We start from the raw sequence: 27122 nt of genomic DNA on the forward strand, positions 1-27122 counted from the left end.
AGAAATGGAAAGCTCGATTCCTTTCTTCCTGCTGCCACAAAAACCAAAGCTTAAAACACCCAAGTTCTGTTTCCTGAGCTGGATGAGTGCAAAGAAGCCTCAAGAATGGTTGATTTCCCCAAATTATCAGTTTTTCCAAATTCAATTTCAGCATCAATTCTAAATTTTCTTCACTGACCTCCTTTCCAAAGGATGCTTGAATTGTGCTGCCTTCAATCTGAACAAGCACCTTCTGCTCTCAGTGCTTGTCTTTATCCAAGCCCACAGCAGTGGTGGAGCTTCTCTGGATCTAAACTCTCCTAATTAATTGATAATTAATATCAATTTTACTGCTCTGCCAGTGCCAGAGGTATTACCAGTCATAAACTCACATTATTCCAACATCTCCTCTAAAAACAAGCCAGCAAGACAATAAGAAAAAACCTTCAAACCCCAAACTGTCTGTTTTTCAGATGAAAATGTGTGTTCTGGTTCTCAGTCCCAGTCACATCTGCCCTGTACCAACTGCACAGGAACACTCTGCTGGAAGTCCTAATTTCCCCCAAACTTTAATCAAGGAGTTTTCTCCCCTGAAACATCACAAGGAAAAATACCTCCTTATCCCAGGGAGAAAAAAAATCAGGGATAACCCACTGAGGTTTTATGTTCCGGCACCTTTTAAGACAAAAAACTTGGGTTTCTCCAACATCTCTTGATCCTGATCCACTTTTACTTATGTCTTTGCTGTGCTTCCAAATTTCACCCACACCATCACAAAATAAATCTACACATTTACACCAGTAAATCCATGAGTTATAAGTATGATACGGATCCTGAGTTATTCCCAGGGGTTGGATTTCAGTGGATTCAGGGTCTCCAAGGAAGAGGAAAACGGGATGAGCACATCTGTGCCCAAAAACACCCTGGGGAAAGCCCATAAATCCTCTCCAAAAGGTCCTGGCTCAGCTCATCCTGAACCTGCTCTGTCTTCTGGCACCAGAGAGATCCGTCAAGGATATAAAATTCCTCAGGGAAAAACAAGTGGAAATGTCTAGTGATGACCAGCACAGCTTTGCCAGAAGAAAGGCAGAATTTAATCCCAACGTGCTCGTGAATTTATCTTCCCCTTCAGGAATGATGAGGAAAGAAAAGGAGGAAGAAGAATGGATTTGCAAAGGAAAAAACACCAAGGAGTGGGACGAGAAGCCAAAATAGAACAGGCAGGTTACTCCAGACATCAAAATTCCCATAAAAAGAATAAGCATTTAAAGAGAAAAATAAAAAAAAAAATACCCCAAAAGGAAGATGGGATGAAATAACACTCAGCAAGTGTTTTCCAAGCACTAATGGAACACACATAGATCCTTTAAAAACAAAACAATGACTCTCCCCAACAGCAGCAGCAGCAGCAGCAAATTCTGCAGGTGGTTAAGGTTTGATGTGAGAAGGTGAGAAGGAACTGGAGAGTGTTAAAGGGGGAATTTCCCTGGGCTGTCCCAGGCAGGAGTAAAACACCTTCCAAAATGTGACCCAGAAAACACTTCTGCCCTTGGCTGGGGGACTTGTTTTTCTTCCCCTGATTTATTTCCTGAATTAGAAACACTGACCTGGAACAAAACCTGTGTAATCTCTCTTATTCCACTTTCCCAGTCCTCTTTTTCTGAGGAACAGGAAGCGTGGGGAAAATCTGTCTCCTCCTTAATTCCAATAACTGGCTGTTGACTCCTGCCACCCATCCAGAAAACTTCCAGCCCTTCCTTATTATCCTGAAATCCACCTTTTGGAGGCACTGAGGGAAATCAGGGTCTCTTTGCTCTGCTTTACTCACCAGCTGCAGCTCCTTGACCCAAACGTGGTGCAGCAGGACTGGGAAAGGACAATTCCCCACCCTCCCTACACCCCAAATACCCCACTGGAACTTCTCCCACAAATATCATTCCCCTCCCCAACCCTCAGCAATTCCAGCTTCATCAGCTGCACTTAAACTCCCAGGAAATGTCTGGTTTTACAGGCTGGAAAGAATCATCACTGCATTACCAAAGGAAAGGTTTTAAAGCAAAGCTTAGTTTCTTCTCCTCTGGGATTTTATAAGTGTAAAAATCTCTTGTCTAATCACTGGTCTTGAACTCAGGCTTAGAGAAGTGAGGACTAACAGGGGCTGGGGCTTAAAGAAAAAGCCATTCCTAAGTGGAAGTAAAAAAAAAGCTCCCTGAATTCACTTACTGGTTTATCTTTAAAAAATAAACAATATTATACTATAAATAACTTTGGTAGCAATACAGAAAAGTCCCACAAAGCGGGACCTGCCATCCCAAAAACTCAGGGATAACTTCAGGACCTTAAAATATGCAGCAGAAAATTTGGATCAGAGGAGAGAGAAGTCAGTAAAAATCCCCCAGTCACCAAGTCCCAGACTCAGTCACTTGGCATTTGCCCTGAATTCTGCTGTGAAACAGAATTGTTAAATAGAAATCAATCAATCAGTCAAGATATAAATAAATATATAAATAAACCAGAATGTGTTAAATATGAGGAAGGTAAGGAATGGTTTTCAACACACTGGAAAAGCAGGAAAACACAGTATTTGTCTGTATGAGCTGTAACACATCTCTGGGAGAAAATAATTCATGTTTATTTATATAAAACTTCCGCTTCTTGGCACTTCAGTTCCAGACTGATTTCATTTGGACCTTTTATAATATCCTGATGGGAGAACCTTCTCCTGGGCAACTTCTAATCCTGATTTTATTTCTTGCTGCTGCTGCTGCTCTTATCTTGCATTCTTGTGCTCTCTGCCCTTGCATATTTAATCATTAACTATAACTAATCATTATATATATATATATATATACACACACACACAAAGAATGAAGTATTTCAGAGCCTGTTGGAAACAATTGACTCAAAATAGGTTTTTAAACCACTTTTTGTTGGGTTTAGGTTTTTAGTTCAGCATATTTAAAAAGGGAGCTTAGTGTTTCTCCCACCAGGAGGAGGAATAATTTCCCCCTGTATTTTCCAACCTCTTCAACTGTAAATCACATTCCTAATTACCTCAGGTACTCTGAGGTATGAGAAGCACTTCACTGAAACAATTAGGTTTGCTCTACAGTTTTAATTAAGCAACTCACTCATCCAAAAAAGCAACAGATTAGTTCCTGGTGCCTGAAATAAAGAGTTTTCGAACCACTGGCCGTGAAAACAGTTCACTTGCACTAACCCAGCACTGGCAGCCAAGCAGGGAGTTGGTTTATCTTTTTCTGAGTGTTTCTTAACCCCCAACGAGCCTCATAAACCTCTTTAACGTTTTCAAAACACCTCCCAGGAAAGCAGAAAGAGACACAAGGATTATTTCTGGTGTTTTCCCATCAACATTCTGTATTATTCTATCAAAACCCAACAACAGCAGGAGCACATCAGCAGAAAAAGCATCAGGACAGAGATATGACCATCATAATTCCTCCGAGCAGAGGGAAACTTGCAGACTTGAGGTTGTTTTTCCTCTTGTTTAAGATAAAGCCCCTAAATATAGAGCTCCTTGACCTTTGCACGAGAGTGGCAAAGGCAGCAAGTGCAATCACTCCTCATCAGGAGGTGTTTTGAACATCCCTCTCCTGCTCTGGAGTCTGTCATTGAGTTCATTCCGTGATTTGACAAGGACGAAACGACGGAAAAAAAACGGCACCTTAAAAAATTCCCTGATTTCTGAGGCTTAAATTTACAGTCCCACCACCAAAACCAGAAGAGCTGGGACACAAATCTCTCCCAGGGAATTCCCTGCTCACCTCAGCCTTGCGGATGCTCTCTCTGGCTTCGTCTATTTTCTGCTCCAGTTCCGCCCGGCTCTGCTCGGACATCACGGGCCCATGGCATTCCAGCTCCTCCAGGGTCTGCCAGGAACAGGGAAAACACACCACACCTGCAGTCAACACCAGCAAAACACTCCCAGGAGAAATATTTCTGAGGATTATTATTTACTAGGATAAATATTCCCGACAGTTACTGCTCAATTACAGGCAATGGTGCATCCCTGGGAAAAAAAAAAGGTGATGGACAAGGGAAAAGAGCATCTGAGAGCACAGAATTTCACATGGACATTCCACTGAGGGGAAGGCTTCCAGATCATCACCAAAACACCAGATTGTGGTAGGAACCAACTCATCCATAGGCTGGTAATTCCATATTTGAAAGGGATATGTTGCTGCATATTTATGTCAGGAATGCAGAATCCCAGAGTTTGGGCTGGGAGGGACCTTAAGGATCATCCTGTTCCAACTCCCTCCCATGGGCAGGGACACCTTCCACTAGACCAAGTGTCATCACATTTTTTAGAGATGTCAGAGCATTTTGGATGTTGTTTTTCTGCAGCTGATGCTCCACTCGGGGTGGGAACTGTAGGAATGTTTGGGAAATGAGGCAGAGTATGGTGACAACACAACACACTCCTCCCTGGCTGCCTTTGGGAGGAAAAGCAAAGAACTTTTGTCCTTATTCTCACTCTAAAATACACCTTTCAAAAGACCTGATGCCCCAGTTAGGCTGCCAAACACAGCCCCCAGTTCTTCTAAGCCAAATATACAGAAATAAATTCATCAATACACGATTTTATTCCTTCAGATTAGATTTAAAGTGCACACTACTCATGGATTTTCCCGGCATTGAAAAGATTTGTGATCCCCAAATGAACATGGGTAATAAATACATGAGAGAGTGGAGGGAGGAGAATCCCAGGGAGATAAGAGAACCCCTGAAAGTTTAATTTGAGCAGGAGGAGGGTGGGCACTTTTGCAGTAAAAAGCAGCAGCTCTGATTTCAGGTTCCCATGGGAATAACAAAACACGACGACAAAGCCTGAGGAGCCGCAAACCAAGAAAGGCTGGGATGAAAATGGCAGAGAGAGGGGGGACAGGACAGAAATAATCCCTCCTGCCCCTCCTTCACGCCCCAAATCCCTGTGTCCAGAGTGTCCCCCACCTACCCTCTGGCTGTGGACGATGTTTTTGTGCTCCCGGGCCACCCTGGTGGCCCATTTCCGAGCCTCCTTGTTCAGGCTGTGCTCCTCAGTCGTCCCAGTTTCCGATTCCAGTTGTCGACTCTGGAACAGAAAACAAGGGAATGAGTCCTGACACAGCCCCAGGGGGAAGCTCTGTGGGGAAAATGGTGTTTCCATACAGGATAACTTCATGTTTATCAGCCTGGGGTCTTGTTTCGTATGAAACAAGGAGGACACGAGCAAAACAACTCTACTGGACTTTGGGATGGGACCAGGCCGTGGAAAATGCAAATCAAAGTTCCCAGGAATTCCCAACAGTTTCAGGAGCATCAGTGTGACACGACACAACCACAGCTCTACTGCAATGTAAGACAGCCACAGTGAATCCAACTGAAATACAGGCACAGCCATCCACCAATCCAAGAGATGAAGCATAAATATCCAAGGATTCACCTGATTTCTGAGATAAAAATCGTTACAGGAAGCAAAGATCACAGAATGGTTTGGGTTGGGAGGGACCTGAAAGCTCATCCAGTCCCATCCCTGCCATGGGCAGGGACACCTCCCATTATCCCAGGTTGCTCCAACCTGGCCTTGGACACTTCCAGGGATGGGGCAGCCACAGCTGCTCTGGAAAACCTGTGCCAGGGCCTCCCCACCCTCCCAGGGAAGGATTTGTTCCTAAGGATGAAAGGTTCAGTGTGATCCCATGGGCCATTTAGGCTCGTTCTTAGTAATTCTCCCCCCTGAAGAAATTCCAGCTGAAGGGAAGATGAGTAATTCTCTCCTGTCTACAGATGGAACAGAACCTGTCTGGAAGTCTGAAGACTTCCCAGCATGTAATGACTGAAATAATTCCCAATCTGTCATTTCCATAACTGCACTACCCATAGTGCCTTGATCCCAGAATCATTTGGGTTGGAGAAGCCCTCCAAGATCATTGAGTCCAACCTTTCCCCAGCACTGCCAAGACCACCATTAACCCATGGCCCTGAGTGCCACATCCATGGATTTTAAATCCCTCCAGGGTTGGGGACTCCACCACATCAAAGGAGGGGGTTAAGGGGAGGCAGCACCCCCTTGTTGCTCACAGTGACCAAAAAAACCACCCCAGATGTCCAAATATTTGATGTCCAAGCCAGAAACAACCATTCCCATGGAGTTCACCCACTGGAGTGGGACAGAACCACAAAACTCACGTTTGTGGTAGTTTTTAAAGTAGAGGGAATTGCTGGACAAGGTGTAGGGCAGCCCAGAAGAGGAGGAGGGTTAAAAGCAAGTGGGCGGCTCTGGAATGAACAGGTAGGAAGGTGAAGCTGCAGGTGAAAATCTCTTCACCCATCCCCTCAATTTAATTATTAAGTTTGCTTTTACCTGCTTTTATTGAGGTGGATTTATAGAATCCCATTCCTTCATTACTGACCTCTTTAATTACCTCACCAGGTCAGTGCAAAACTTCAACAGGACAAACACATGGATTTATTCACATCCCATCCCTGAGATAACACTGGATCTCTATTCCCAGTTTACAGCTTCTCCCACAGCTTCCACCTGAGTCTTGACAGCCACAATCCTGAGCAGAATCCTATAAACCACCTCATAAAACATCTCATCAGGCATTTCCAAAGTTCCCATTCATCCTGCTCCTACTCAGCAGCTCATTTTCTTCTCCTAAGCTGTACAAGCCACTGGAAATGCCCAGTCTGGATACTTGGCTGAGAACAGTTTCAAACCCCTCAGGACCTGGAATGCTCCCTGAATCCATGGCTGGGAGGGACTTGACTCCACCTGACCTGTACAAGAAGCTGCTGCCACTTCAGGAGGCTGTGGAGGAACCTGGAAGCAGAGGAGCAGTGGGAGGTGGCTGGCATGGAAAAGCAGGATGGATTCAAGAATAATCTGGGAAGTCTGAACCCTCAGGGCAAGGGGAGGACATCAAACAAGGAATGAAAACCCAGCTGGCATTTAAATAGGTGAGAACAAAGGAGCTAAACCAGGTTTATCCTCCAGACATCAAAACCCAAGGGAAGAAGGTGGGGAACTGAAGAATCTGCTCCTGACCTGATTGACTAAATTAAGCTCATGCTTAAGTGTTGTCAGGACTGGAACTTGGTAGTGGCAACACGGCCAGTGCCTCAATTTAACCTCTTCCAAAAAAGAGGCAAACCAAACCCGCTCCCCTGTGGCCAAGGAATGAGGGAAGAGCCAAAAAATCCCCCGGCTAAACATAGCTGGACATTCTGCTGCTCCCTCCGGGCTTGGATTACACTGAAAACAGTGTTTAGTGCTAAAAATTCAATCAGGAACCCAAGAGAAAGGGCTGGATGGCTCCAGGCAGCTAAAAAGCTGAGAGGCAGCAATGCTGCTGCTTAAATTAACACACGAATTTGGTCTGCAAACACGTGTCCCTCCTCCAGTTTTGTCTGGAATGTTGTTGCAGGTGCAGAATTTGCAAACCCAGCCTGTATTTTTATTTGTCAGTTATATCTGGACATGTGCTGTCTTAAAAGTAAAAAAAAACAAAACCCTTGGTTTTTGAGCCTCAAAGCTCTTTATTTTTTTTTCTCGATTTTTGAGGCTGAAGCCTAAAAAAAAATAATTAAACCAACATAAAAATCACTTTGACAGAGGCAAAAAACGGGAAAGACTTCTTGCATGCAAAGGGCCAACGTAAAACAGGGATAAAAATCAGGCATTTCCTTTAAAGAGGTGAAAACAACAGGTTTTCATGCCAAGGCTGCAAAGCAACACTTTTGGGAGGAGGGAGGAACACACATGACATTTTTCACACAATTCACAGCTAAACTGAGCAGTTTTAGCAAAATCATGAGTCAAGTTTAGGGCTTGTTTTAGTCTCTTATTGTAGAACTAATTTCATTTAATTTAGCCCAGAGTGAGCTCAGCCTGGCTCACATTTTAGGTAATTTCTTTCCCTGAATGGCTGAATTTCTCCTCAGCAAAAATTCCTAATAATTTACAGACTGATAAAATTAAATAATAACTTTATTTTTAATATACATTTAGCTTCAAAAAGGTTATACTTAAAACCAGTCTGTTCTGGTATTAAAAGATTGATAAAATGATACAATAACTTATTGTTAATATATATTTTGCTTCAAAAAGGTTAAACTTAAAACCAATCTGTTCTGGAATTGAAACATTAATAGTATTAAATAAGAGCTTACTTTAAAAATAGATTTAGCTTCAAAAACATTACACTTAAAACCAGTGTATTCTGGTATAAAAAGACTGATAAAATTAAATAATATCTTTATTTTTTAATATATTTAGCCTCAAAAAAGTTATACTTTAACCCAGTCTGTTCTGGTATTAGAGAGAGCACTCTAAACACAGAAATACAGGTCCTTTTTAAAATATATTTATGTAATTTATATAAGATTGCCTCATAGAAGCAGCTGAGCAATTCAATATATTCTGTGTATGACAGTGAAGGCAAATTCATCCTTTTTCTCACAATCCACCCAAGAACTGCCAAATAATGAGGGGGGGGAAACTGCAAAGCTTTCCCCTGATCTTCCTGAGCTGTTTTTGTGCAAATTACAGTGGGAAAGAGATTGTTTTCGTGATACAAATCAGTTGGGCCCCAGCTTTTCCTCACGTGCTCCAAGGAAACCTCGGGATCTGGAACATCCAGGGATGAAAAACAGGAAAAAGGCCTCAAAAACGGAGCGTCAGCTTTTTGGGGCCGTTCCCCTCCCGCTCCAGGGACACGTTTTATGTCATTTTTTTGGCTCATTTTCTCTCCTGGATGAAGGAAAAAAGCAGCTTTTCCAAGCAGGAAACGGAGAAAAGCTGCTGAATTTCCTTTTTTCTTTTGCCCTGTTCTTATCTGTGAGCACGGGGACGGCACGTTTTCCACACCCTGCATTTCCAGGGAATTCATAAATATCCCTTTCCTTCGGGGGGGATGTTGGATGATTAAACTGTCCCTTAAAATGAGGATCCAGGGAAGGCCAAGTTGTGCTGGTTGACTTTTCTTGGGAGGCTGAAAAGATTCCAAAAGACTCTTCCCCATTTTCCACTTTCCCCATTTCGGGGATTCATTTCTTGACAGGATTAAAACTGATTAAGAAGAAGAAGAAGAAGAATTTCTTCCTAAATATTTTTAAAACAATTTCTTGAAGGGAAAAATGCTTTGGTTTAAACTTTTTTCTAAACTTCCTTCTTTTTTGTTTTGTTTTTTTAACTGGAATTGATGTCCCTCAAAACGAGACACTGAAACAATCTCAATAATTTAGTCACGTGAACAATTGTTCCAATTCAAGCTCCAACCAATTTTTTAATAATGGAAAAGAGCTGATTGATGTAAAATATTTTTACATTGATGTAAAAATATTTATTTTTACATTAACGTAAAATATTTATTTTGATGTAAAATATTTTATTGTGGGCACTCAAAAGGGTACATTTCACCCACTGTTAATGGGATGTTGGGGATCAAAAATCCCGAAAATTGATGGAAAAACTGTTTCATAGCTTCTTTTCTTTGGAACAGACTTCTGGAGGCTCTGTTGGGATCATTTTGAAAGCAAACTGAGCTGTGGGTGCTGCACCTGACCCAAGGATTGCACAGAAATCTATTTTCCATCACTTTTTGGAACTGCTCTTCTCTTATAAAGCAAAAGTTTGGGACAGACCCTGAGAAACTGGAATTTACAGCAGAATTCCATATCATTTCCAACATTCTTCCTGCCTACAACACTCAAAATTTCATTCCAGTAACACTTAAATGCTCCAAACTTTGCCCTCAGTCATGGTGAATCAGGGATTCAGCCTGAAGAGAGCCCATAAAACTTGGGAAAGGTTAATAGTAACCATTTAATGAGATGTATTAATCACTCTGCTTTGCATTTCTTTCAGTCTTTGGTGTGAAATTTTTTATTTTGTCTTTCTTTCAGCCTTTGGTGTGAAAATTATCATGCACAACCCCCAGAAACTAAAAGCCAGCTGATAAACTCTGCAGATTATCTGCAAACACGTGGCAAAAGAATGCTTGACAATTGTTCTGCCATTAAATGCTGATTCAACAGAAAATTAAATAAAATCTGACCAATTTCTGACCAAGCCAAAAGCCTGAACAGGAGCCTTCAACCCCTTGTACTTGTTGACTAAAAATTGGGAATGTGCAACCTGTTACCCCTTCCTGTCAGCTGAGCATAATTAGACGGATGAGAAAGAAGTTTAATTTAATTATTTTGGGGAAAGTGGCAGCTGGAAGCTCCAAAGGCTGCAGTGCACTGAGGAAATGCAGGAATTCTCCAGCCCAGGTGGGTTGAGCAGGTACAGAAGTCACTGGATGTGAGGGACAGGGACAGTTTTAGACCTGGAGTGAAGCTCCAGCAGCACACGAGCCCCTTGTGAGCCCACAAAAGTCAAGGAATCCTGTCATTTGTCATGTTGAAGGGTTTAACAGGGGGGAATTACAGCCCTGTTGGACATGGGGATAACCCTCTGGAAAAGGAAGAGAATTAAATTAGTACCAGGGCTGCATTTCATCAGTGCATCCTAATAAGCTCCACTCGTCAGAGCAGCTCCCCCCTCACAGTGGAGCAGGAACCAATTATACCCAGCACTGTCTGGAGCTGTGAAATTTTAATTCATGCCCCCAAAAGCTCAGAATATCAATTACAAGTGCTGTGCAAGCTCAGGAGTGTGAAGCTGCTCCCCATATTTAAACACCTTTAAATTGATTTTTCCTTCTCGTTGCGAACGAAGCTTCCCCCCCCCCCTTTCCATATCTATTTTATTAATTTAATTTTTATTTATTTTATGGTTTGATAGCACATATTCTGCATTCTGTTGCCACCTCCACGTGGGTGTAAATTCAGCACATCCCAAGCCACATGCACATGGATAAGGACACAAAGGTACCTCTGCTATGGTCATTCTCATAGCACTGACAGGTGAGGGCTCAATCTCCACCAGCTGAACTGCATTAAAACTCTGGAGGCACAGATCCCATGGGGTTGAAAACACAGCAGCAAAGGTTAGAAAGGCCGAGAAAGACACTCATTGTATTAAGAACAACCTCAAAGTTTATCAGGGAATACACAGAGTTGGAAGGGATTATTGAGTCCAGCTCCTGGCCCCAAAAATCACACCGTGGTGCCCCGATTTTTTTATGGGAATTATGGACTCTGTGCAAAGGAGCTGGAAGGAAAATCAGAATCACACTTTCTGACAAGGGAAATACAAAGGAAACTGTGCCAGAGAAGTTGGTGTGACCAGAAAAAATCCCTTTTATGCAGCTGCTAAGGGGGGGACTCGAATTAAACCACCTAAAATTCAGATCATTGCTGTCCAAATCGGTTCACTAATGAATTCAAGCAAGAAAAAGCTGCACAAGGTTATATTTTTTTAAAGATCCAGACTCCTTTTAAACTGCTTTTTCTTAAAATAACATTAGCAATGTTGCTGGGCCATCAACAATCCACTTTAATCAAGGGGCTGTTTGGAAATGTGTTTAAATATCCCGATTTACCCAATTTTCATGTCATTGCTTTGGAAGCATCACATACACCAAGAGAATATTTTTTGGAGGTTATTTTTGGAATGCAGTGTTTCACCAGTATTCTTTTAGAAGAGTTAATAACTCCTTCTGTGTATCTCTAAGCATTCCTTGAATAATTCAGGTGTGCAGGGACACTTGACTTGGTTACAATATGAATATGATGAGAACCTCCCCAGCAGGATAAAAAGGCAACAAAATTTAGTGAAAATTAGAGCAAAATTTAGTAAGAATTAGGTTGAAAGCAGAGAAACACAGGGCTGTTAGTCACAAAAAGCCAAAAAACATTCTGCTTTTCTGTGGCTGACACTGAGCCTGTTGGATGCTTTTACCACCAAAAATCCAGCGTGAGGTTAAACCAGTCTGGGATATCAGTGAGCAATGTTCTCTCCCACATTTCTAGATAAAATATATCAAAAACAGAGCACAGCCAAGGAATTCTGAAGGTTCTTACAGTGTCACTGTCACTGGGCTGGAACTGGAAAGGCTGAGGTTTGTGGAACACGGAATTCTCCTGCAGGAACAGCTGGAGGTTGTAATCCCGCACCACCTGAGGGAATAAAAACAGGCCTTTGGCACACTCCTCGTTTTGTCAGTTTTTAAAAACATCTACAGAGCAAAACCAGCCCTTCAAACAGAGCTAATTGTGCAGCAGAACTCTGAAGGAAATTCAGAACCTCGTTCAGAGGACAAGGACCTAAAATACAACTTTAACCTACAAAACAAGGGAAAAAAGCCAACTCTGGAGGACACACAATGTGGTGTTATTGCCATCAGTATTTCTCCCTCCTCTTCGTGGATAATTTCTTGTGTAATGTTCTTTCTGAGGCTGAAATGTGTTAATTTTACAGAAATTATCAGTTGTGGGAGCTGAAAAGACTATTTGGAGTGATGCACATAAAATCAGTTGCAAACTTCATCTCTCTCTATTAAATTGCTTTCAGAGGAAACTCTCCAAGCCTGTGTTTTGTAAAGCAAAACCACTTCAGCTCCTAAATTTGTTTAATGACACGTTTCAGAAACCATGACACATGTCCCTAAACAAACCTCTTATGTCACAATTTACAGAGATTCACAAAGAAACACTCAGTGATTGCAGCAAGAAAAAATAGTAGCACTGCTTGAAAGACTCTCCCAGAGCATTCACTGCTTCAATGGGTGGAAATGAATATACAGCAGCACGAAATTATAAATATCTATTACCAAAGTGAGGGTACATAAAGATGGTATTTATCCAGAAATAGCAGCTCTGTGCATGACCTGGGTGGACAATGGGAAACACAACTTGTTCTCCAATGCAGCCAAGTGTTGCTGAAATACTGAGCTGTAAAAAATTAATCTTCCAGTTAAAGAAAGTAAATAGTCCTCCAGGGCCAATAATACACACAAAAAAGTACATAATTACTGCTCCAGTTTGAGCAGTTGAACATGAACAGGTTCAAAGGGGGGGAAGACAGACAGGGATCTGCACCAGGAATTCCCAGGAACAGAAATGCAGGAAATACTGATGAAGGGAACATCTGCAGCTTCAGATGATGCACAGCACTGATCATAAATATATTTTAATTTAAACAGCTATTTCATTAAATAGTCCTTTTAGAGCCATGTGAACACTGACCATGGCACACAACTCTGTGCCATGGCTAATATACGGAATTATTTTAACTTCAATTAGGGAAAAAAACCCCAAAATGTAGTTAGTGAGGGCGTGAAAACCTACACAGATCTTTTAATGCCCTCAATTTTCACCACAGACCTCAGACTTCCAAGCAACTCAGTTCTTCAAAGAGGAAAACCCATCTTTACAACAGCAATCCTGAGGGATTTTCCCTCAAAGCCACAAGAAATGAGAACAATTGTTATCAGAAGAGGAAAATGTGCAAGCCCAGCAAATTACATGGTGCATTTTGCACAATATATTTGACAATTGATAAAAAGGAACTTGAAAGACTCCAAAGCAACACACTGTTCTTTGGGATTAAACTGCAACTTTCCCAAATAGATTTTTCTGTTGTTCAGAAATTAAATCGATGCAGCGTCCTCAGACAGGGTTTTTTTTTTTTTGAAGTCAATGTCAAAACAGACCTGAAATCAAATATATCCCATGTGAAGAAAAGGCACAGTCAGAGATGTGCATGAGGGAAATGATTTGCCCTCTGACCAGAAACGGGATTCAAAACAGCAACTGGAATTTTGGAAAATGCTCCAAGGGAAAAATCAGAAAAGGAAATGCAAGAAGTGAGAGACTTGAATAAGACTGTTCAAGTGAAAAGGGAGTTAAATTTCATTTTCACAGAATCCCAGGATGGTTTGGGTTGGAAGGGACCTTAAAGCCCATCCAGTTCCACCCCCTGCCATGGGCAGGGACACCTTTCACTAGCCCAGGTTGCTCCAACCTGGCCTTGGACACTTCCAGGGACCCAGGGGCAGCCACAGCTTCTCTGGGCAACCTGTGCCAGGGCCTCCCCACCCTCACAGGCAACAATTCCTTCCCAATATCCCACCTAAACTTCCCTTCTTTAACCTCAGTGTTTCCATTCCAGCAGCAGAGGTAACATTTCCAGCACATTCCCCCCGGGAATGACACGGGCCACACTAACCCAGCACAATAAAACCCCCAAAGCTCCAACAACTGATGCTGCAACTATGAGAAAACCTGCATTTTGGACAGAAAATCTGGTTTTGAGCCCTTTCCCTCAACCTGCACTCCATGAGGTGACAGCCAGTCCCTAAGGCCATCCTAAGGAGCCATCCCTGGCTCCCCGACATCCAAGGAGGCACTTCTGGGAAGAAAAACTTGTCTCACTCTAAAGCAAATCCAACTGAATTCCACCCTGAAGGACGGTTCAGATGGAACAGCCCAAGGATTTCTCCCAAAGACCTGAAGTGTCTGTTCCAGGCAGAGCTTGTGATCTCAGGAAAACTAACCAGGAACACGTGAATTGTCCAAAATGCCCAGCAAACATTTCAAACCCTCGCTGTGAGGACAAGCTGGGCTTTATCCCAAATGGCCAAGCTGCAAATTTATCCCACGTTTAACATTCGAGCTGCTTTTGAAACCCACAAGTGGATTTTGGGAGAGTTCCTCCTCTGGGTTCACCTCTCTCACTTTGGAGCTGTGGTTATTCCAACGTGAACTCGGGCTGGAAAGAAAGGAGAAGCAAAACCCAGGGAAAAATCCCCCCCAGTGAACATATTCAGAGCAAGGCCCAGGTTTTCAGGAGCAAAGTAACTCCAGTTTTCCTTCTCTGCATTCCTGAACCACGAGAAGTGAATTGGTGCTGAGGAGCCTGTTCAGACCTGCCACTGGGATTCACATTTTTGTTCCTTCTCCAGGCACCGAAGGAAAAGCAGGAACACAACTGTCTGCCTCAAACACGGTGTGTGATGTTGTTACTGTGGAAAACAAGCCAGACCTGGAGGCTCCTGGCCTTGCAAAGCCTGGCTTAAACAAGCTCAGCACACACAAATATCCCAGGAAGGGATTCCTAAGCAAAGGAGCTGTTGGGATGTGACAAGTTTAGTTGGATCCAAGTCCCAACCAGGATTTTGAACACAAAGGATGTGATACAACAGTGAGAAATTAATTATGACTATGCAGACATGATACAGTATAAAATATTATATGAAATATTACACAAAAACACAGAAACTATGGATTTAGTTAAAAGATGTCAACTCAGTATTTTCAGGGAACACATATGAACCCTGAATGAGGCACCCCAAGGTAAATCATAGCAAGTCTTTTTACAACAGGAGATAAAATGGTATTTTGATTATTTTTACAGCTGCTGCCAAGTGAATTCAGAGCCAATTTTTCAGGCCCTCCCTTTCTGTCTATGAAGGGGTGAGATCATTTGTTTGCAGGTGAGTAAGGAATGTGTTAAATATGTTTTTACTCCACAGGTCCCTGTGTAAACGAGCTCTTTCTGTGCAAGTAAGGTAATAAATAAATAAATAAAGGAATATTATGCCTCTACCAAAGCAGCTCCTCTGAGCTCAATTATTATTATTATTATTATTATTATTATTATTATTATTATTATTATTTTCTTTTTAGCCTAGTAGATGAATTATTTAAGCATCAAAATTATCCTGTCTGGTGTCTTTTAACTAAACACCACTCAGGAGAAACCAAAACTAATAACCCTTGGCACGATTTTGGAAGCAAATCTTAAGCCTGGCAACTTTCATAAACTGTAAGGGTTTGGGTACAAAGGATCACTGAGTTCAAACTTACCCTGCTGGAAGTCTCCAGTAAAAACTGGAATGTGTTTTGTACAGCTTGGCACGTCTCTAGTTCAGTCCTGCTGAATGCCATTAAATAATCCTTAAGGTGATCATATATATTTCCATCAAGGGCCTGTGTGAGGGAAAGAATGGAGGAAAATTGAGAAAAGCAGGAAATGCTGGATATCTGATTTATTAATATTCACCTTTAGACTTTTCAGATGCTCAGACTGGTTTTTTTAATACCTGTACAGGTGTATTTCTCCTGAACTCAGCAGTGACAGCAAAGTTCCAACTCTTGTTGTAACCAGAGGTATAAAAATCACATCACACAGAGGAGGTCACAGGTTTAATGCAAGTCTTGTGTTAAACCTGACTTTGAGGTGACTGATGTCATTTAAATATTCAACTCTGCACATATTTAAAAACGTATTATATAGATTTTGCAATGGATCATACTTGGCAGATATCCACTTAAAAACAGTGTATTCATGGCAATGGTGAAAAGGCCATTTCAACAGACTCAATGATGTGTTCCCACAGAAAATTGTCTTTGGTTATTTAAATCCTTTTGAAAAGTCAGGGGGGAAAAAAGGGTTAAATTTTGCAAGACTTAAGGTTAATAAACTTCAACTTAACAGTTTGTGCCCCAGCAAAATCAAGCCCACTGTTTAAAACAAGGGGAACAGACACAATGAATCAGACACAATAAATTAGACACAATAAATCAGACACAATAAATCAGACACAAATCCTGGAAGTGTCCAAGGCCAGGCTGGAGCAACCTGGGATAGTGGAAGGTGTCCCTGCCCACGGCTGGGGGTGGAATGAGAAAAGCTTTAAGGTCCCTCCCAACCCAACCCATTCCATGGCTCTATGGAATCATTCAGAATTTGGGAAGAACAGAAGAGATTTTCCTTCTGCAGAGAAGTTTCCCCCACTGCCAGCAGAAATTAAAACTCAGCCCAGCCAAACTCTGGTATCCAAAATCCTCTTTATACCATTTCCCTCATCCTCCACCACCACCAAGGAATTCTCAGCACAGGGGGATTGTTTCCTTATAGACACTAAACCTGCCTCAAATTTCCTCATGCAAAAAACCCATGGCCATCAGGAATCCAGGAGAGGCTGTCACCCAAACCAGCAGCAAACTGGGAATTCCTTTCACCCCCACACTGGAGCTGGTTCCCTCAGCCATGTCAAAGGCCAGGCTTGAGGAATCACCAGCCAGGGAAGCTCCTGAAAAAAAGAAGAGCCACCAAAAGGCTGGGACAGAGCTATGGGATAAGAGCTCCAGGCTCTTAGGAGGGATGGCAGCTCCACCAAAAACTCTGTCAACCGGAATTTTTCCAAAAATTCTTATTAAAAGACTGATGGAATAATAGCTGGGATGCTCAATTGATGAAAAAGTCAGGGAATTCCCAACAGCAAATCCACAGAAAACCAAGAGCAAGGCACAAACACGGGTTCAGCTTGTCTGTCCTGGGGTGGGCACAGCTTTCCTGGAATTCATCCTTTAGGAGACACATTACCAGGATTTCAACACTCCCTGTCCTTTTATCCCTGAAGGGATGAGCCCTGGAATTCCCACCCCATTCCAAGGATGCTCATTCCCACATCAAACACAGGCAGTGCCAACAGCACTTGTGCTCACAGGGAATACAAATGATGGGTAAAATTGCCAAGGCTGGGAGAATCCCAGCCTGAAACTCCCCCAGAATGGAACTGCAGACTTTGAGCTGTTCCTGAAGCTTTCCAGCTCAAACTCTGCTAAAAAATGTAAATAAATAATTGAAAGTTGGCACAGCAGTTCCAAGTGCTCTGTGTTTGCAGAGCAGCTGCGATTTCTGCTGCAAATCAGGATTTCAGAGCTCTTGGAAACATTCTGGAGATCCAGTCTGGGAGATTTCCTCAGATTTCACAGAATCACGGGATCATTAGGCTTGGAAAAGACTTCCAAGGTCATCAAGGCCAACCTTTAACCAAATGTTTTGACCAAGCCAGGGCTGATAACTCCCCCCACTCCCTGCTCAGCCCATTCCAGTGCTCAACCAGCCTTTCAGGGAAGAAGTTTTCCCTCATATCCAACCTGAGCCTCCCCTGGGGCGATTTGAGGCCGTTTCCTTTCCTCCTGTCACTGTTCTCCCAGGGGAAAAGGCCGATCCCACCTGGCCACAACCTCCTGTCAGGGACTGACCTGGATCTGAGCACAGCTCAGGAATTATTTTGTAATAAATCTCCATAATTCACCTCACAGAGCGAGATTAACATCAAGTAAAATTAAGGAAAACCAAAATAATTTCACTCAGCAAGAACAGAATCTTTTAGGCTGGAAAAGAACTTTCAAATCACCAATTCCAACTAGAAAACTCTGTGTTTAATTCCTATTTTTTCTCAGCTCATTCTAACCACACCAGTTTGGTTTTTCCTTTCCCACCTTCAGCCTGTTCTGTAAAAGCACTTTCTGATCTCTCCCCTCCCTTCACGTCAACCCCAGATGCTCTTTTTATGTTAAACCCCCCAAGGAGGGGTTCATGGCATCGAATTTAAGTCTGGACTTTGACTCTCCTGGTGCTTTTTAGAGGAGTTGGTGCTCCTGGGGTGGGATTGCTGCCTTTCCAAGATGGGTGGTTAAAACAGGTCAGCTGCAAGGGCAGGATGCCAAGGGCCTGTTCCTCTTCACTGCCCCCCAAAAACTAGCTCAGAAAATTGCTCAGACAGAGCTGGGGGAGATGAATCCCACCCCCACACCTGGTTATTCCCAATTATCCCCCACTGAGCACCAGGAATTAATTCACCTCCAGCTGCACTTTGTGTTCTGAGGGGATATAAAAAAATAAAGAAATAATAATTTGATTATTCCTCCCACTCCTCTCACAATGAGAGGCCAAAAAAAACTCCAATGTGATAAGGAGATATAAAAAAGATATATAAGGCAGGACAACAAGGCAAAATGTTAAGGAGCAGCCAAACCTGTCAGTGTGTGATCCTGAGTTACAGCCCTGCTCCTTTCATTCATTAAAACAGGTTTCAATGTGATAAAACTCTTAAATACTGATGAGAACTGAAGTTATTAAAGTCAGTGCAACATCACACAGGCACAAGCAAACCCAGGCCTAAACAAGCAGCTCCCAGGCCTAAAAAACTCCTGGGAATGTGATGTCCCAGCAGTCCCGGGGTTTGAGGGCTGGTTGGTTCCCAATTTCCAGTGATCATGGATTTAATCCATTCTATAAAAGGGATCTAATCCATTCTGGAAAATGATCACATCAAGCTGGAGGTGGGAATATTAAAACAAAAGCTTTGACTTGCTTGGATGATCTAAATGAAGGTGGGATTTTATCATTTCAACCTCATTTACTTCCCAGCTCTCTGATCCAAAGCACTGAACAGCCCAGGTTTGGACAGGAAAAAAAAAGTCTTTCCTAAAATCCCTCATCACACAACTCCAAGGGGAAACTATGGGGGTGGAAAAAAAATCAATTCCATAAAGCCAACAGCCATTACTCCCCCACAGTGGCTTTTGTTCCCTCTCTGCCTCTCAGGAGAGCACTAAATCACTCCCTGAACCATCACAATCCCACTGACAAACCTGTCTTTTTTGTCAACTTCAAAAGGAAATCAAGGTTTTTTTATTTAAAAAAAAAACCAAACAACAAATCTGGCATCAAAGCCAAGATAATTCAAAGTTAAGTGGCGCAGAATGACAATTTGCAAGGAGAAAAAAAAAGTCAGTGTTTTTTAAGAAATCATTTCTTTACAGTGGAATTGTCACATTAAAGGGGTGAAATTCCTTCTCCCCCAAGTCTGAGCTTGAGAAGATAAGGCTGGAATCGGAGCTGAGAAGAAGCTGTTAACAAATTAAACCAAATTAAAGTGTATTTTTATACACAAAATAACCAAAAAATACAAGTGTGTTTTTATACGCAACCAAATTAAAGTGTATTTTTATAAGAAATCCTATACATTAAATCTATAAAATTATATAGGCAGGGGATGGGACAAGAACATTCTGATTTCAACATCCAAGTCTCACTTAGAACTTTACAGAGGAAGAAAATTTCAGTCTCAGTTCAGACCATCATTTTCAGGAGGATTTTCTTCTTATTTCAAGGGATGATATCAAACATTTTGGGAAGTTGGATGGGTTGGCTTTAATCATTCCACACTTTATAAAAATTCCCTCAAAAGCAAGGATGGGAATGAAATGATTTGAGCTATTTTTAGGATATTTGGTTGCCTTTGAGATGTTGTTACTCAACTAAGATGCAGAAGAGACCCCACGCTGAATGTTTCGTATTCTTAATTCCAGGTCTCTTCACTAAAACACTGACAGGTCTCAGCCACACTCCATTTCAAAATTACAAATTCAGTGTCTTGGAGAAGACAGAGAACAAGTTAAACTGTGTATTTTTTTTATTTTAAAAGCAACCAGCAAGACAAAATGGTAAATCTTTGCCCCACAAATGTGAGCAGAGTTGGACGAAGCCACCAAGGTGAGTTTTCCCTTTTCTCCCATTTATTCCTGAAATAATCCTGGTATTCTATTCATGCTTGTCTTGCACAAGAACTACTAAAAGCAGTGTTGAACAGTAATAATTTCTAATAATAATTTTCCAGGTTCAACTCAGCTGTTCAAACTCATCCTCTCTGCAGCCACCAGGCACCAAACCCAGCACTAAGGTAAAAAAAAAAACCAATTAAAGTCACACTTGTGAAGCCATGTGGGTTTCACTGACTAATTAATATCAGTCTCATCTGAATCATCACTGCCCAAGAATAAATGGGTCTTTTCAAACACAGGCAGCTCTATTTTTATGTGTTTTTTAAACTGGAATCCCACGTTTGTGATAAACCAACCACCAGACTGGGGCTGGAATGAGATGATCTTGAAGGTCCCTTCCAACCCAACCCATTCTGTGGATCTTTGAAATTAAATTTTGCATTTAAAACCATCAAATTTTTTTAATCAGATGATGCAACCCAAGACTTCATGTGGCTCATTTTGCCTGTGCTGAGCATCAAAACCCTGGACAAACGCTCGGGAAGCTGCCACTGCTTTTCAGGAAACCATGGAGTGATGTGGAGGGCCAGGAATTTCCTTAATGGGTGGAGGGAACACAACAAAATTAGGGCTGATCCTGCAGCCTGAAACCCAAGAGATAAGGGGAAAGAAATGAAGTGAACAAAAATCATTGTGTTTGTGGAGTGATAACTTTTCTGTGGAGTCAATGGGATCGAATCCCGGGAATGGGACATGTTTTCCTGGGAAGGAATCAAAGCAAAACCCCCAAATGAAAAGGGAGATCTGTATCAGAGATTCTACCCTCTCTCTGTTTTATTACACCCCCTATTTTGTATTTATATTAAAATAATTGATACTTAACTAACATATTTATATTAAAAATTAAAATAAAATTCTTACACCGGCCTGTTTTTATTTGCATTAGAAACCCTGTTTTATCCATCCCTGATCTGTTCTGCTCTGCAAACCACCTGCAACCCATTAATTTCCATCCCTTATTTTCTGTAACACACTCCCTACTTTTCTTTTCCTCACTTAACAACCCAACAACAGGAATTCCAGAACAAACACACCGAGTTAAAGCTTTCAGAGTGTTTGTGTTTAAAACTCGTGCCTAAAATCCACTAAATAAACTGGGAGATCCCCACAAGTCTGGGAATTTTCAGTCGAATGGTTTTGGTCAATGAGACTCCATCAAGTGCTTTAATTTTTATAGGCAGAGAAGATAAAATGAATAGAAAAAGGAAAGGTCGGGGTATAGAGAATTACAGATAAATTATCAGGAATTCTGACTATTTAGGCATCAGTTTTCATCCTTCTGAGGCTGGAAAGGTGGAGAACAGAAGCCTCTCTCTGTATTTTAGCCAAGAAGAGCAACAAATCTCCTTTTATGTGACAGGATTTTAAACCTGGTCTGAAACTCCGAAGTCACGAAGCCAACAACTGGGATCAGCTGGATTTGCCAGCTCAGCAGGATCCAGGTCTGGGACACGTCACAGCGCTTCCCAAGGACGTGAGGACAGGAAGGAAGGGCAGGAAAACCCATCCTTTTCAGCTAGCAGTTACATTCCCCAGTGATTTTCCTTTAAAAATGCTGATTCCTGGGAGGAATTTCTCCAGGGCATCCATTTCTCCCAGTACAGAAGAAAAGCTTCTTATTTTCCCTTTGCAGCTCTTCCATCTCCGCTTTGTCCCCACTCAAATCCTTCCTTCTCCAGCAGCATAAAAGGAAATCAGGGCTGGATTTGTCTGGATCTAAATTCCCAACAAAGCCAAGATCAAAGGCCCAGCAGTGTCCCTGAACAACCTGCCTGGAGCAAGAGCTCCAGAGAGTTTCTCCTTCCCTGCAATCCCGGAGGAACAACTGCACAGTGTCTGCTCCCCTCAGGGATTTGAAGGCTGAGGGCTCCCTCCAAACTGACCTGGAGCTGCTGCCCATCCTGCCTTTTGCAGGAAAAATCCTGGTTTTTCTACCAAGCCAAATGTGGGAGGAGGGAAATGCTGCTAAGGAAAGATGAGGACAAAAACCAAGCCCCTTCTCCGGAGCAAAAAGTTCGTGCTGGACTCACTGAGCCTCCCAGTAGAAAGGACCATGTCATGGTTTGAACAGCCCAAAATCCAATTTCTGATTCCTAGCCCCCCTCCCACATCTCCCCCCATTTTGAGTCTTGTGTTTTTGTCTGGAAAACCCATCTCACATTGGGTTGAGATGTGGGAGGGGGGCTAGGAATCAGAAATTGGATTTTGGGCTGTTCAAACCATGACAGACCATCTGAGTTTTAGCTCCAGGTTGGAAGTCAGAGGGAGAACAGCCACAGTTTGCACCCAAAGCAAAGCAGGGATAAGCCAAGGCCATAAAATGATCTGTATCCCAGGATAATCTCACACTGCCTGTATTGCTAAGTCTGGTTTAGGGAGAGCCAGATCCAACTTATTCTGGAAGTATCACTAGTTCTGTCTGGGAACATCTGAAACCCAGTGGGATCCATCCAAGTTTAGAGTTCTCAGTGCAGGAAGGATGTGGACCTGTCACAGCAGACCCAGAGGAGGCCACGAAGGTGCCAAGAGCTTCTGAATGAAGAAGGTTTTAAGAGGCCCTACAAAAAAGATCCTCAGACTAAATATAAGTCAGACTAAAATATAAGGACCGAGTCCAATTAAACTATTTTTAGGGATTTTTGTAATCCACACACAGGAGCAACATGTTCTTAAAAGGAAACCAGCTCAGAGTGACTTCAATAATTATAGAATCACCAAACAATGCAGGAAGTTATCCCCAAGAATAAAGGGAAAAGCATCACAGGGGCGATGCCGAAGGCAGAGCAGCGGGGAAGATTAATCCAGGCTTCCCAAATTCCACCTGGGAATTCCATGTGCCAAGTGGTCCATTCTCATTTATTCCCAGGGGAATAACACTCCCAACTTATGCCCCCACTCCTTCTAAGCACCAGTGGGTGAAGACAGAGATAATCTGAGTCTGAAGTCTGGAATTAAAAATACCGTGAGAGGTTTTTTTTCCCTTTTAAACAGATTCCCCCTGACCCCATCCCAAAGCCTGGCACAGAATCCCCATTCCAAGCAGTTTTCCTCACCAAGGATTGACGGGGTGCTGCCATTTCCTCCAGCAGCTGAGAGGATTTTATAAACCATTTTATTATTTGATAGGAGACAGTGAGGGTTAAAGTTAAGCTGCTTTTCCAATTCATTCAACCCTGTGGGATTAATGTTCAAACCTTTCAAAACCCACTTAATTTCACAACATTAATGGTCAGATGTTGAAATCACACAGGAAGAGGTGTCCCAAGAATCTGGGATTTCTTGGCTACGAGGCTGCCTTTAATGCTTAGTCTTTGCTATTAAATTGAGACTTCCAGCAAAGTTAATTCATTGAAGGCCCTTTTAAACCTGAAATGGGGCTTTTAGACCCAAGTAAAGAAGGGTCTGTGCTCATTGTGAATGTTGAGACACAGAATTCAGCTATTTATACCTAAAATAGATCATAAAATATGTGTCATAATGTCACATGTTTCCAGTTGCAGCTTTTCACCCCCCACACCTGCCTCCCAAACAGAACCAGACCAGGTGCTTCCTGAGCTTGGTTCTTTCTCCTCCCGAGCTCCAGAGCAGCTCCAAGGCTCCTTTCTGGCAGAGGGAATATTTTGGGAACTGTTTTCATTGTGTTACAGCTTTGAAACGAGATGGCAAACTTTCATTTCCTGTTCAAAACGAGCAGTTTTATGACGTCTGACAAAAATAATCTCGAAGCCCCGAACCCTCAACGGTTTCTACATCAAATGTTTCGAAAGAAAAAAAAGTTTTAAAGTTTGCTGTTCCCTTCCCCAATTGGATTTCTCCTGGATTCCTGCTAAGTACCTCCTCCCCAGTCTTAACCCTTACACTGCCTTCCTGGTGCCCTCTTCCTAACAGGGATTTGGAATGAGTTTTTTTGGCTTTCCAGTCATTTTCCTTGTTCTGCTGCCTTGGATTCAGCTTAAATCCCTGATCACTCTCCTCCTCTGCTCTACCCCGGTGAGACCCCCCTGCAGAGCTGCTCCAGCCCTGGGGAACAGCAGCACAAGGACCTGGAGCTGCTGGAGAGAGTCCAGAGGAGGCCCCGGAGATGCTCCAGGGCTGGAGCCCCTCTGCTCTGGATCCAGGCTGGGAGAGCTGGGGGGGTTCACCTGGAGAAGAGAAGGCTCCAGGGAGAGCTGAGAGCCCCTTGCAGGGCCTAAAGGGGCTCCAGGAGAGCTGGAGAGGGACTGGGGACAAGGGATGGAGGGACAGGACACAGGGAATGGCTTCCCACTGCCAGAGGGCAGGGAGAGATGGGATATTGGGAAGGAATTTCTGTCTGTGAGGGTGGGGAGGCTCTGGCCCAGGTTGCCCAGAGAAGCTGTGGCTGCCCCTGGATCCCTGGAAGTGTCCAAGGCCAGGTTGGAGCAACCTGGGCTAGTGGAAGGTGCCCCTGCCCATGGAAGTGGATGATCTTTAAGGTCCTTTCCAACCCAACCCATTCTATGATTCTGTGATTATTTATCTTTATTCCTTCCAAAGTCATTCCCACTCCCCGCACCACCAACACCAGCCTCCCATTAACTTCCTCACATAAATCCATCCAGGATTTCTTCTGTGTAACCTCCTATCCAGGAAATACCTTTCACAAGCATCTGTAAAATCACACCATGTTTTCTTTAGAACCAATCCTTTTCTGAAGTTATTTCTCTGAAAACACCAAAGGAACACTCTCTGCAAAGTCAGCAGCATTAGCAAGAAATACCTTATTTTACCAGGAAAAACGATCACTGTTTTAAGATAATTTAAGATAATTTAAGTTGCCCTGAGTTATAGATTAGAAGTGTCCGAGGCCAGGTTGGATTTGGAGCAACCTGGGATAGTGAAAGGTGTCCCTGCCCATGGCAGGGGGTGGCACTGGATCATCCTTAAGGTCCTTCCCAGCCAAACCATTCCAGGATGGTCTGACATATATGGATATACACCAGGGATAGTGGTGGCAATCCCACTTATTCAGGCCAATAAACCTCCCCTGCCTGTGGTTTTGCCCCCAGAAGTTGTTTTATTTCCAGTGGAAGCCACTTGTCACCTCCCTACAAATATTTACTCCCAGCCAGCCAGAAAGCAAACGTTCCCAATTGGAATTAGCACGTATTCCAGGGACTTTGAAGGAGCTCAGACTCTCCGAGGCAGAGCTCAAGGATCAACTGGGAGTGGGACAAAAGAGCATTTAAGGAAAAGCCTGAACGAGAGCCCCCAACTGTGTGTGAACGATTCCCTCATTTCCAGGGTTGCACAATCCCAATCCAAGCAGGGCCTTAGTAAAGGAATTCACTTCCCCAAGGTCTGACGTGCAGGGAATTCCCTGGAAGGGAAAACAATGTGGGATCAGCTGTTGGGAAGCCTTCAGTGAGCATCCTGTGGAACACTGGGATCATGAGTCGGGCGAGTGTCTCCCTTCCCGCCTCCTTCATTCCCAGGAATAACACCAGGAAGCCACTCACACTCCTTAACTGCCTGGGAAGGAAAGCTCCTGTGTGATGCTGGAGATGATGCCATCCATGGGTGGCTTAGCTGGAATTACAAAATGCTTGTGGCTCCCAGCTGCCAAGAATGGGAAGTGGAACAACAGTTCTTTCACTTACACCATTCCCCTCTGCATTTTCAAGGGAGAATTACAGGATCTTAAAAGAACAGTCAGCACTGGATTAATAAAAGAGATTTATGGAAGCTCCAGTGGCTTCCAAATTGGTTTGTCTTGGTGCCATTTTTTTCGTTGAGGGACAGAATTTCCATTTAAATTTCCACTTCCGTCAAAAGGAATTCCCTGGGTGCTTCTAAATCATTCCCAGAAAGCCTAAAACAAAAACCTGGATTTAAATTGATTTATAAGAGTGATAATATTGGTTCTGCTCCTCCTGGAGGCTACAGAAATGTTCACCCATGGAAATGGTGCCCCTTTTATTTATACAGGATACAGCATTCCTGGGATAACATTCCTGAGGCTTTCACCTCATCGACTTACTTCTCACTTCAAATAGAGCCACCAGTGGAAAGAGCCTCCCCCACATCCTATTAATTTCAGGGAGTAAAACAAATTATTAACTGAAATCCACCCAAAATTTTGAGTCATTTTTATAATTACTGCCAGTTTGAGCCGAATCTTATTTGTGCAATTCATGTTGGGAGCCTGAATTTGTTTTAAATGCTCATGACAAATGTTCAGGAAAAGAGCTGGATGACTGTGCTGAACACACACAGATATCAACTGAGCTTCACAAAAACTCCTCAACAAAGGAAAAACAGGGCTCAGCAAAACATGAAGGTTCTGGCACTGCTGGGTCATTGCAGTTATTCCAGTTAATGGCAGGAAAAAAAAAACAGAAACCAGAAATCAGGGAATTCCAAGGAGAATCTTTCTAGTAGAAAATGTTATTTTAAGGAATGACAGAATAATTTAGGTTGAAAGGGAGATTCTGGTCCAACCTCTGCTCAGAGCTGGGACAAATAGTTCAGGTTGCTCAAAGTTGTGTCCAGTTAAGCTCTGACCATCTCCAAGGTATCAGAGAATCCCGGAATATGCTGAGTTGGAAGGGATCCATGAGGATCATCAATCCTCCCTGAGACACTGCCTGGGTTTGACCACCTTCGTGGCAAAGCCTTGTCCTTATATCTATTTCTTATATTTAACCAGGATTTCTTATATTTTATCAGGAAGGATTTCTTATATTTTATCTAACCAGGATTTCTTATATCTAACCAGGATTTCTTACATTTAACCAGGATTTCTTATATTTTATCAGGAAGGATTTCTTATATCTAACCAGGGTTTCTTATATCTAACCAGGATTTCT

The 27122-nt window shown here is 42.7% G+C and overlaps 1 protein-coding gene across 2 annotated transcripts in view; it reads right to left on the minus strand.

The window, feature by feature from the left end:
- The window catches only part of FCHSD2 (FCH and double SH3 domains 2), a 110570-nt gene that overhangs the window by 14629 nt on the left and 68819 nt on the right, over positions 1 to 27122 (minus strand). Inside the window, exons 9-13 of one of the 2 annotated variants that reach the window (XM_027699771.1) lie at positions 15742 to 15864; positions 11956 to 12051; positions 10865 to 10936; positions 4958 to 5074; positions 3765 to 3869 (exon numbers count right to left, since the gene is read on the minus strand). In XM_027699771.1, coding sequence (XP_027555572.1) covers positions 3765 to 3869; positions 4958 to 5074; positions 10865 to 10936; positions 11956 to 12051; positions 15742 to 15864 — 513 coding nt within the window. The remainder of the gene's footprint in view (positions 1 to 3764; positions 3870 to 4957; positions 5075 to 10864; positions 10937 to 11955; positions 12052 to 15741; positions 15865 to 27122) is intronic. The other variant, XM_027699772.1, reaches the window with a different exon arrangement.

This window comes from Neopelma chrysocephalum, unplaced genomic scaffold (assembly GCF_003984885.1).
Source record: "Neopelma chrysocephalum unplaced genomic scaffold, ASM398488v2 Primary Assembly neopelma1_141, whole genome shotgun sequence".
NCBI classification, from domain to species: domain Eukaryota; kingdom Metazoa; phylum Chordata; class Aves; order Passeriformes; family Pipridae; genus Neopelma; species Neopelma chrysocephalum.